General features: G+C 55.1%; 2 protein-coding genes across 2 annotated transcripts in view; one reads left to right on the plus strand and one right to left on the minus strand.

Moving 5' to 3' along the window:
• LOC119696487 overlaps positions 1-12,234 on the minus strand; it is a 1,710,157-nt gene that overhangs the window by 892,864 nt on the left and 805,059 nt on the right. Inside the window, 1 exon segment of the mRNA XM_038126215.1 lies at positions 9,501-10,211. Within this exon segment, the coding sequence (XP_037982143.1) occupies positions 9,501-10,211 (711 nt within the window).
• LOC119696488 overlaps positions 1-12,234 on the plus strand; it is a 1,499,846-nt gene that overhangs the window by 865,444 nt on the left and 622,168 nt on the right.

The raw sequence follows: 12,234 nt of genomic DNA on the forward strand, positions 1-12,234 counted from the left end.
ATTACCCTCGGAATCCCCACCCTATGTCCGTATTGGAAGCAGAGCAAATTAAAACATAAAGAAAGAACAAGAAGGGAAGCAGATCCGGAGGAACAATGGCATGAACCTGATGCAGGAGTGAAATTTGGATGGGTATTGGAATCTTTGTTCACCCCAGTAGCTACTTATCGAAACAGAGAAATGTTAAACAACCTGTTAGGGCAGACAGAGAGATTGGCAGCAGCTACAAAGAAAGGGTTCAAAGATCTAAATTTACAACTTCAAGCTACGTCAAGGATGACTCTCCAGAATCGAATGGCCTTAGATATGTTGTTGTTGAAGGATCATGGAGTTTGTGGTTACCTCAGCCAGAGAATAGATCATTGCTGTATTCACATACCAAATGTAACTGTAGAGGTTGAAAAGGATATTTCTCAGTTAGACAGGATAGAAGAGAAGACAAAAGAAATTGAAAAGGAAGCACAACATAATTGGATAAGAGCAGTGTTTGATTCCTTAGGACTCCATCTCTCTGGTTGAATTACATCCCTAATACAATATGCACTAATGTTGTTAATATCTATAGCCATCATTTAGAGTGTGTATAGATGTCTTATAGGAGTCATCGAGAAGAAAAAGAAACGATCCCTTCGGTTGATGAAAGCGATAACTCGAAGAAGACAGGAGGAAGAAACCCATGGAGAAACCCGTGCAGCTTCCCACGTTACTGAATGATTGAGCATCCTTGCAGCAGGACTGAAGGATGCTCAAAAGGGGGGAAATGTTGGAAATCATTTAAATGTAGAAATTTTGTAAAGTATAGTATGTAGGAATTAGTAGCCATTTGAAGTGTGGTGTAACCTTTGGAGTGTGTAACCATAGTATTCAAGCAACCGTAACGAATGTTTAATCAGGAAAGGAAGCAAGAATGTTGATCTGTATACAATGTACTGGAAATCATGATAGGTACCTGATTTATAGTCTTGTTTGTAGCTTAAGGAGTGTATCGTGAGTTTCACAAGAAGCCAGTTGCTAAGAAAGGGAATTGTTGGGGAGGGGGTCTGTTACTTGGAGAAATCTGTAACAAACTGTAGTATATAAGGAGATCGATGTATCAGTAGCGTTGGAGCTCTGATTTGGGACTGGGGTCCCCGGACTCCCGGGCCCTCAATAAAGCACCGCACAAAGCTTACGGGTTTTGTGTCTCTGTTCGGGCAACACCCCCAGAGCTTCTCCCCAGCGCTGGCAGCAGCTCCCCGGGCCGGCTGAGAGCTGTCCCTGGCAGGCAGCAGAGTCCCTGCCCCAGCTCAGCGCCCTGGGCTGCAGGAGCCTGCTCTGCAGCACAGCCCTGGGCACCCCTGGCTGCACCCGCGGCTGCTCAGCCCTGCAGCAGAGCCTGGCAGCAGGAGCTGCCTTGGGCTGTGCCTGGGCTGGGGCAGCAGGGAAAGCCAGCCCGGCCCCAGGGCCACATCCCTGCCCTGGAGCAGCTCTGAGAGTCCTCCTGAAAGCTCCTGAAAGCTGTGGGATGTGCCAGCTCCGGGAGATCCCTGCAGGAGCTGCAGCTTCTCTTCCCACGGCCGGGCAATGACTGTTTCAAACCTGGGATGATTTCTGCTCCAGGGAGCCCTCAGCGAGCTCTGCTCTGTGCTGCCAGCCCAGGCTGAGTTTAACCCCTCTGTGCCCCTGTGCTGTGCCCGGGCTGGCTGCAGGCAGTGCCCCAGCCCTGCTGGGCTGTGCCCAGGAGCTGCTCCTGGCCAGAGCTGTCTCTCTGCAGCGCTGCCCTTGCCAGGAGCTGCCTCTGGGCCAGGAGCCCGGCCCAGCCCAGCAGCACAGACACAGCACCAGGACTTCAATCACCCTCTGGGGCTTTGTGCTCAGGCCCTGAACAGCAGTCCCTGAGAGGGAGCTGAAGAAACCTCTCAAGAATTCACAGTCAGAATCCAACTCCAAAGTTTCTTTTCCTTTAAATGGGTCCCACTGAGGGGCACGACTGAGAAAGTGTCCCCAGGCCCCAGGCAGAGCAGAGAACTGCAGGCAGTGATGACAGGTGAGGACAAAGAGAAGCCAAGTCTTGGTGCCCTGGGGCACAGCAGGCTCTGTGCCACCAAGGGCTGGCAGGAGACACCTTGGCCTGAGGCACTGGGGCCTCCTGGCACAGCCCCAGCCAGGCTGGGCACTGGCAGCCCCTTGTCCTGCCCTCAGCATCCCCCCTAGCCCACATGCCAGTGGCCTCAAGGATGGGCTGGAAGGAGTCCCTGGGGAGCCTTGGTCAGCAATGGCCCTGGGGGCTCCTTCATGCTCCCAGGGACTGCAGGGTTTTCAAAGGGCTTTGCTTTTGCCTTGGAGTCTCTGAGAGGTTTGTGCAATCATGGCCTCCAATTATCTGCTGTAATTAGTCCCCTGAGAGTCTTTATCAGTAGCAGCACTCAGTGGGGCTCATTAATGCTTCAAGGTACTTCAGTTATTTTAAGGTACTTGGTGTTTCCCTTTTGATACAGACTCTGTTAGAGGTTCCTGCAATCACGGCTCCAATTATCTGCTTTAACGAGTCCCTTGAGAGCTTTGTACTGACACTCTGTGGGGCTCATTAATACTTTGAGGTACTTTGGAATTTCCTTTCTACACTGAGTCTCTGAGAGGGTTTTGTGCACTCCTGGCCTCCCATTCTCTCCTCCAAGGAGTCCATGAGGAGCCTGTGTTGGGGATGGACCTCAGTGGGACCCATTGCTGCCTCGAGACACGTTGGGTGTTCCTTCTGCCTTTGGCTCCTGGAAAGGTTTGTGCAGTCTCCTCTCAGGCCCCCAGGCTCCAGGGCTCAGCTCCAAATACAGCACGGGGCTCATTAGGATCAAGCAAGTTCTAACAAACCATGGCTCTGCCTTGATTTCCCTCTGCTCTCATGCAGTTCTTCAGGAAGGTTTCTGTAGTGGTTTTGGTTCACCACTTTGAGGCTTCTTGGCCAATGCATCAATTAGTGTGGTGGGTTCAGTGCTGGCTAATTACCAGTGCACTCACTAGAATATACTTGCTCATTTCCTGGTAGGAGAAAGGCAAAGTAGGTTGAAAACTTCTAAAGGATGTAAAGAAAATTTTATTAACAGTAGCTAAAAGAAAGAGCAATAAGAATCAGAACAAAACTTTCAGAACACTTCTCATCTCCCTACAACCTTTTCTTTCCTATTGACAATGTAAGGAGACAAAACCTAAATTTTTCAGTCAGTTTACCACCTCTAGAATATTCTTTCTTCAGTTCACTTAAGGAGAGAGGTACCTCTTGTTAATGTTGTGGAGACTTCTCTACAAGAAAACTGTTCTCTCATGGCTTTTCATTTCCATGAATAGCAGCCACCTGGAAAATTTTGCAGTCGTGAAGTCCCTCCCATTTTTTGACGGCTTTTCCCACAGCTGTGTTTATGGGCCATGTCAGCTTATGGGGTATTAGTTTAAAGATGAGCTGTTCAAGAGCAAAGGTTCTCTTTGTCTATTTCTGAAATCATCTTCACCTCTGGGAACAGAGATCTTCTTCTTTTCTCCCTGAGGGCACAGGGTCTTATCACTCTGCTCTCTCTCTGTTCAAACTTCTCATGGGATCACAGCCACTTCAACATTTGCTCACTTTAGCATGGAGGCCTTTGCTGAACAAGTCCTCTCCCCATACTTTTCAATGCGATATAGGGAAAAAGAGAGTCTGATGTAACAATTACATCCTTCATAGCTTTACGAGAGGATTCCAGCCCCAAGATCAAGGCATCTCCTCATCGCTCCCATCTGGGACTCAACTTCCCCTTCATGAGCTCGGTGTCTTCATGTTGCTCCTCTGTGTGCCTGCCCTTTGTCCTTTTCTATCCCTCGAGGGAGGATGGAAGCACTGAAAGAGTTCATATCTCGCCCGGGGCCTGCAGATGGTTACGTGACCCCGGCCGGGCTCGGTACGTGCAGCCGGAGCTGTTTTACCATGGAGGTTTCTGCAGCGGCTGCGCTGGGGCTGTGTCAGGATGGGCCGCGCTGGGGAGAGGGCCAGGATCTCAGCAGCCCGGCCAGAACTCAGCAGCAGCACGGCCGGGGGCCGATGGCTTCTCCTGCCCCTGCCCGGGGGTTGTGGGTGAACCCCAATGACAGCAGAACCTTGGCTGAGCCGGCCCGGCCCGGGGCTGCTCCTGGGGCCCGGCGGATCCTGGCTCGGCCCGGGGCTGCTCCTGGGGCCCGGCGGATCCTGGCCCGGCCCGGGGCTGCTCCTGGGGCCCGGCGGATCCTGGATCGGCCCGGGGCTGCTCCTGGGGCCCGGCGGATCCTGGCTCGGCCCTGAGCTGCTCCTGGGGCCTGGCGGATCCTGGCTCGGCCCGGGCTGGCGGCGGGGCAGGGCTCAGGAGTGCCCAGTTCACAACCACAGCCAGGGCCCGGCCCGGCCTCGGCCCCGCGGCCTCCCCTCCCCTGCCCGGCAGCCGATGGGGCCTGGGGGCTCCCTGGGAAGGGGCCCGGCCCCACGGCAGGAGCCGCCTGGGCTGCCCTGGCTGAGATGGGGGCCGGGCCGGCCTTGTTACCTCTCTGCTGTGTGGAAGGGAAAGAGACCCTCCCAGGCCTTCTCGTCTTTAACGTGTGTCTTCACAGAGCCGTGTACAGTTTCCATAGTGGTTTAACAGACTGTCAATTCTCAAATCTAATTGCTGATTGGTTTTTTGTCAGACACAGAGGAAACTGCTTCTCTTAGAACATCACTTCTATGATGCAAAACCACCAGAGCAGCACAGAGCACAGAGCTCCGTTGTCCATATGTAGTGCTCATGTGCCCAAGGCCTCCAAACCCCACCTCGGAATTTCTCTGGGCCCTCTCCAAGGTGTTTCCAAATGAAACCATTCAGCTCATTGTCTAAGAAAACCACCAGAGGACAGGGCCAGCCCAACCTGTCTGTCCTGGCTACTTTTGTCTGGGAGCAATCCTTGGATAGACAGAATTTGGGAGGTCAAATTCTAATTTTGGTCATGGTCCCTGGACAAGAAGGCTGGTTTTTCTTCCATAGGAATGAAGGGACAGAGCCCCTCTGCTTCAGGAACAGATGAGAGGTGACCACCAGAGGCCAAGGCCAGCCAGAGCGGGCAGGTTTTTGTTCTATGAGATACCTTTGTAAATACGAAACTTTTTAGGGAGAATACCAAGTTTGGCAATGGGCATCTGAAATAAATGACAGCTCTTTTCCATAGCAAGGAAAGCACGGAGCCCCAGTGCTCCAGGAGCTGATGAGAGGCAGCCCTTGACATCCCAAGATCAGCCAGACCTGTCAGGTGGCCCCTGGGAGGCCAAGCCAGCCAGACCTGGTCCATCTTCCCTGGCTTCCATGGGGCCTCACAGTGTCCCAATGGTCCCTTGCTGCCATGAGGCCCTGAGGTGTCATAATGGCCCCTTGGTGACTCGAGGCCCTGAAGGGTGGGAATGGTCTCCATGGTTCCATCAGGCCCCACAGAGCCATACTGGTCTCTGGGTCCATGAAGCCCCGCTGTGTCACCATGGCCCCTTGGCTCCATGGGCTCCACAGGTACCACAGGGATCCCCTTGGTTCCATGGGCTCCAGATGTGCCACAAGGATCCCCTTGGCTCCATGGGCTCCAGAGGTGCCACAAGGATCCCCTTGGCTCCATGGGCTCCAGAGGTGCCACAAGGATCCCCTTGGTTCCAGGAGGTCCCCACAGTGTCACAGGGATCTCCATGGGAAGGAAAGAACCCAGCCCCAGTGTCACAGGGGCAGCCACCAGAGGCCAAGGCCAGCCAGCCTTGACGGTACTGGCAGATTTTGCCTGGCAGCAACCCTTGGATATAGGGAATTTGAGAGCTGGAATCCCAATTTCAGACATGGACACCCGGAGGAGAAGGATGGTTCTTTTCCATAGGAAGGAAAGCATGGAACACTGGTGGTGTTTCAGGGGCAGATGGAAGGTGGCCATCAGAGGCCTGGGCCAGCCAGACCTCTCTGTCCTGGTAGCTTTTGTCTGAAAGCAGCCCTTGGATACGGGGAATTTGGGAGGTGGAACCCCAATTTCGGCCGTTTCTGCATAGATAAGAAGGACGGTTCTTTTCCAGAGGAAGGAAAGCACCGAGCCCCAGTGTTTGGGCAGCAGGGGAGAGGCAGCCCCCAGGAGGCCAAGGGCAGCCAGACCTGTCTGTCCTGGCAGCTTTCCCTTGGGAGCAATCCTTGGATGTATGGAGTTTTGGAGGTGGAATCCCAGTTTTGGCCGTGGTCAAGATGGATGGTTTTTTCCCATAGGACAGTAAAGTCCAAGTGTTTTGGAAGAAGATGAGAGGTGGCCACCCTCAGGCCAAGCCAGCCAGACCTGTCTCTCCGGGCACCTTTGGTCTAGGGGCTGTCCTTGCACTGAGGGCATTTTGGAGGTGGAATCTCAGTTTTGGCTGTGGGTGCCTGGACAGGAAGAAGAGTTCTTTTTATCAGGAAGGAAAGCACCGAGCCCCAGGGTTTCAGAGGCAGATGAGGGCCAGCCCTCAGGAAGCCAAGGCCAGCCAGACTTGTCAGTCCTGGCAGCTTTGGTCTGGGAGCTCTCCTTGGATATAGGGAATGCCCAGCTTTGGCCATGGGTGCCTGGCCAAGATGGATGGGTTTTTCCCATGAGAAAGAAAAGCACACGGTTCAGGATGCAAAGGCAGACAAGAAAACCACAGCGAGACGCAGGGAGAAGAAAGACTAACTAAAATTAACTGAAATATTAAACTGCGTGTGTAGAAGGATTTGACCAATCCTGTATTAGCTTGAGGCGTGAACAGCAGCACACAGTATAAATATGGCTTGCTGTTTGCAATAAATCAGCTTCACTTGATCACACTGATCATGGCGTGATGGCCCGTTACTGATCCTCCACAGAGCTCCTTGGCCAAAAAGGGACCCAGAACACCCCAAACCCCACCAAAACACCCACAACCCCCCCCCAAAAAAACCAACAACCAAGAAACCAGGCCTGAAATACCCCAAAATCCTGAAAAACTGCCTCAAACCTGCCCCTAAATACCCAAAACCTACCCCAAAACACCACAAATCTTTCCAAACATCCCCAAAATCCTTTAAAATTGCACCTGAATACCCTAAAGCTGCCCCAAAACACCTCAAATACCTTCAAGCTGCCCCAAAACCACCTAGAAACACCCTAAATCACATAGAAATATTCTGAAATCTCTCCAAACCACCCATAAACACCCTAAATCCCATAAAACTGATCCCAAATCCCAGAGAGGTAGTCCAAAATCCCAGAAAACCCCCCAAAAAATGGTCCTGACCCTGCCCTAATCCGCCCCCCGCTCCCCTGCTACCCCAGGTCAGTTCAGCTCAGAACAAATCCTCCTTTCTTTATTCCAAATCCTCCTTTTTTTCAATGCCAAAATCTCTTTTCACCCCTAATCTCCTTATTTGACCCCTAATCCTTCTTCTCCTCCCAAATTTCCTTTTCCTACCACAAATTCTCCTTTTTCTACCCCAAATTTTTTGTGTGTCCTCAAATCCCTTTTCCACTGAAAATCTCCACCTCAAATCCCCTTTCCCCACCCCAAATCCCCTTTTCCTACCCAGAATCTTTCCCCATCCTGAATCTCCAAATTCCGACCCCAACCCCCCTTTTTTTCCCAGCGCTGTACCCAGTGTCTCTCTGCAGACATTGAACCTGGAGCTGCCCCAAACAAACCCCAAATAACCCCAAAAAATCCCAAACAAACCCCACTGTGCCCCCAGGGCTGGAGTGGGTTTGGGGGTTGGGGATTGGGGGGGTCATGGCCCCAAACTTCGGGGATTGGGGGGCTTTGATCCTAAAATTTGGGGTTTGGGCTGGTCTGACATCTCGGGGCTCGGGGGTTCAGGATTTGGGGGTTTGAAATTAGGGGGTTTTTGTACCCAGGATTTGGGGATCAGGGGGTTTGACCCCAAACTCTGGGATCAGGGCAGTTGGACACCCCAGATGTTTCAAACCCCAGGATTTGGGGTCGGGGGGAGTTGAACCCAGGATTTCGGGTGTTTCACCCCAATGTTTGACCCCCCCAGGTTTGGGGTCGGGGTTGAGATCGGAGCCATTCCCTGGAAACAGCGGCGGGATCGGGATTGGGAACTGGAACAGGACTGGGATCGGGAAGGGCAGAGAGCCCGGCCCAGTCCCGGGATGGACCCATGCCCACAGTCGCGGACCCCTCCCCAGCCGCAGCCCCTCCGCAGGCGCTGAACGGAGCCTCCCTCAATCGCAGCCCGCCCCAGTCCGGATCGGAGCCATCCCCAGAGCCTCCCCCATTCCCGGCGCGGAGCCTTCGATCCCTTTCTGGGGCGGCTGCTGCCGCTTCCAGCCCATTGCTGGCGGCTCCGAAGGGCTCCGGGGAGCCTCCCCATTTTGGGGGTGCTGGGGTGGCCCCAGGGCCGCCCCGAGGGCCGAGGGGGGATCGAAAGCCCCAAACCCGAGGGGCTCCCGGGTGTCCCCAGGCAGGGGGGAGGTGACCCTGGCCATGGGCATGGGGCGTGCGGGGGCAGCTGGGGCCGCACTGGGGGCACTGGTGCCGCTGGGAGCCCCCCCGGCCGCGGGGGCAGCGGGGGGCGCGCTGAGAAGGGCGCCGGGGGCCCCAAATTAAACCAAGGGGGGGTCGGGACCCCCAAACGGAGCAGGAGGGGCCTGGAACCCCCAAAACCGAGTACGGGGGAGGGGACTGGGGACTGGGACAACGATGGGGAAGGGGCGGCAGAGCGCGGGAAAAGAGGGGATGGGACCCCCAAACAGGATCCAGCCAGCTTGGTGGGGCCGCCTTTAGCCCTGGATGGGAGCCAAAGGAGCCAAGCGCAGCCAATGCTTTTTCCCAGCCCGTGCCATCCCAGCCCGTGTTTGAGCCCTGTCTGGGTGGTCCTGCACACACTCCCAGGGTCTGGAATTCCAGTTCCCAGCCTGGAAAAAATGTTCCTGCTCTTGAACTTCCTTCTTATCCTCTCAACAAATTACAATAAAATTATAAATCAATAAATTATACATCATGAAATAAATTAAGATAAAAATGAAATATAATAATTTCAAATCTTCCTTACAATACTCCAATAATTATTCAAGCCAAAACAACTATTGCTATAACATTACCAATACATATAAATAAACACATTATATACCAAGAAATACCTTTTGAAGGTTTTAATTCAATATTAATCTACTTTAGATAAAAAATATCTAAAACAACTAACATACAATCTAACACACCTTACTAAAACAATTCCTATTACAAATATGCTAATCACAAAACCAAACACCATCATATTTTCTCATACATTTTAACCAAACTAATAAACTTTAACAACACCCTCGAGTACTCCAAACCAATTAAAATTACTTTTAAAAATTTAATTGCGGGTGGGTGGTTTTACTTGGATATTGGTTTTGGACAGTTTGGGTTGGATGATTTAAAAAATGGGATTTTTATAGGAATTTAATCATCTGAGAAGGAGGCACTCTGCAAACAGAGCTGACTGAGAATGAACGGGACAGAAATCAGTAAGGGCTTCCCTTACCGGTGCCTCCGTTGGTGTTGGGTCAAGTTAGAGCTGCTGGAGAAGCTCTTCCCACACTGGGGACACTCGTGGGGCCTCTCCCCAGTGTGGATGCGCCGGTGGGTGATGAGGTGGGAGTTCTGCTTAAATCCCTTCCCGCAGTCGGGGCAGCAGAAGGGCCTCTCCTCTGAGTGAACCCGATAGTGCAGGAGGAGATGGGAGCTGATCCGAAACCTCTTCCTGCACTGATCACACTCGTAGGGCCTCTCCCCAGTGTGGATCGTCTGGTGGACAATCAGGGCAGAATGCTGGCTGAAGCTCTTCCCACACTCCCCACACTCGAAGGGCCTCTTCCCAGTGTGGGTCCTCTGGTGGTGGATCAGGCTGGAGCTGTCCCTGAAGCTCTTCCCACACTCCTCACACTCGTGGGGCCTCTCCCCAGTGTGGATGCGCCGGTGCACGACAAGATGGGCGTTTTGCCTGAAGCCCTGCCCGCAGTCGGGGCAGCGGAAGGGCCTCTCCTCTGTGTGCGTGCGCTGGTGCAGGAGGAGACTGGAGCTGGTCTGAAACCTCTTCCTGCACTGATCACACTCGTAGGGTCTCTCCCCAGTGTGGATCCTCTGGTGCGTGATCAGCTCGGAGTTCCACCTGAAGCTCTTCCCACACTCCATGCACGTGTGGGGCTTCTCCCCATCATGGGGCTGCTCATGGAGCACCAGCTCCGAGCTCTGGCTCCATCTCCGGCCGCCTTCCTGGCCCAGGCTGGGTCTTTCCCCCTCAGATCGCCGCCATCTGCCTTTGCAGCCCCTCCTTGTGCGGCATCTCCGGGCCTTTTCCTCCCCGTTGGCTTCCTGCGCCGTGGAGCCGCTCCAAACGGCCTCTGCCACGAGCTTCTGCCCCGGGGATTTGTCCTCCCTGCTCTCCATCCTCAGCTCCTGCTCTGGGGGAGGAAGGACAAGCAGAGGATGGCATTTGCCTCCGGGCCACAGGCAAGGGCAAGGAGATGCCCCAGGGCGTCCCCGGCACAGGGGCTGTGCTGCAGCCGGGGCCGTGCTGGGCTGGGAGATGGAGCAGGACACAGGGGCAAAGGGGCACTGACTTCCTCCTCACCTGCCTGCGTCTCCCGGGCCATCTTCCTCTTCCTCACAGCCTCCCAGGGCTTGGCAATGGGAAATCCTGCTTTGGGGAAAACAAGGGATGAGCACATGGAGTTTGAAGGTCCCTCTGCCCAAGTCCAGCTCTACAAGTCACCGGACATCTGGGCTCCAGAAAAACTCCCAAACACCAAGATTCAGCCCTGGAAAAGCCTCCCAGGAGTTCCCCGTCCCTGCTCCCTCCCCTCTGGTGTTCGGGGGTTCCCCCTGTCCCAGCTGCTGGGGTCACGCTTGCATTGGGGGTCCCCCTTCTCCTGGGTGCCCGCCCTGCCCAGGCTGCTGGCAGTCCCAGCAATCCCAAAAGCTCCCCCCTCTCCGCTCTCCCCATGCAGTGATGCCGGGGCTTTTTGGGCTTCCTTTTGGGCTCCCTTCTCCCCTCACTCTCTGCTTTGGGCTGCAGGGGCTCCAAGGAGTCCCCCCTGCCCCTCTCCAGGCTCTTGAGGCTCCCGCCAATGGCGCCGCTCCCCCCTCTCTGGGCTCCCCACTTTGGGCTCCTGGCGGACACAGGGCTCTGCTCTTCCAGGCTGCCTCTGCCGGCAGCCGCCACCGGCCCCCCCCAATGTCCCCCCAAGGGGCCTTTCCCGCTCAGCCTTGGACTGCTGCATTCTCCAAACATCCCCAAAAACCCAACCCAGGGACCCCCCGGGGATATCTGGGCCGAGCTCCCCCTCCCCGCTCACCTGCGGGATGGGGGGCAATGATCCCACAGCTGGGGGCTGCGAATTCAGGGAGGACTCGACCGCGTGGCTCCTTTTTCTCCTCCTCGATCCGCCTTTGCCCCTCCTCTTCCTCCCGCTCCTCCTTTTCCGTCCCCCCTCCTCAGCCTCCTCTGTCTTATCCCGACATCCTCCTTCGCTCCCTCCGGTTGCATCTCTTCTCTTCCTCCTCCTCCCTAACCCCTCTTCCTCCTCCTCCTCCTCTGCCTTATCCCCACCTCCTTCTCCTCCTTCATCCCTCCCTTCCCTCCCTCCTCCTCCTCCCCAGCAGCATCCACACCCTCGCTGCCCCGTTCCCGGAGCCCTCGCAGCCGCGCCAGGAGCGGCGATGGAGCCGGCACAGCTCGGCACGGGCAGCGCGGGGCTCTCGGCTGCTCGCAGCCGCTGCGGGCGGGGGAACCCGGCCCGGGCAAGAGGAGAGGCAAACTGGGAAAACTGGGGGCTGCACATCCAAACTGGGCCAGGCTGGGGACCCTGCCCGGGCACTGCCAGCCCTTGGGGCTCCTCTCGGCACCTCCGGCAGCGGGGAACGCACAGAGGGCTGCGGGACCCCAGCACTGGCAGCACTGCGAGGGACTGGGCTGCACTGGGATCACACTGGGATCGTACTGGGAGTGACTGGGACTGCACTGGGTTTGTGCTGAGATCAGACTGGGATCATACTGGGAGTGAGCAGGAGCCTATGGGGGAAAGTGAGACCATGTGAGGGGGAAATGGGATATACTGGCAGTGACTGGGATTATGCTGAGAGTTACTGGGAGCAGCTGTGAGCAGCTGGGATCATGCCAGCAGCAACTGGAGTGGGACTGGGGGTGATCAATCTTATACTGGCAACTGGGATCATGCTGGAGCTGACTGGGACATCCTGGCAGTCAGTGCTACATT

This window comes from Motacilla alba, unplaced genomic scaffold (genome assembly GCF_015832195.1).
Source record: "Motacilla alba alba isolate MOTALB_02 unplaced genomic scaffold, Motacilla_alba_V1.0_pri HiC_scaffold_31, whole genome shotgun sequence".
NCBI classification, from domain to species: domain Eukaryota; kingdom Metazoa; phylum Chordata; class Aves; order Passeriformes; family Motacillidae; genus Motacilla; species Motacilla alba.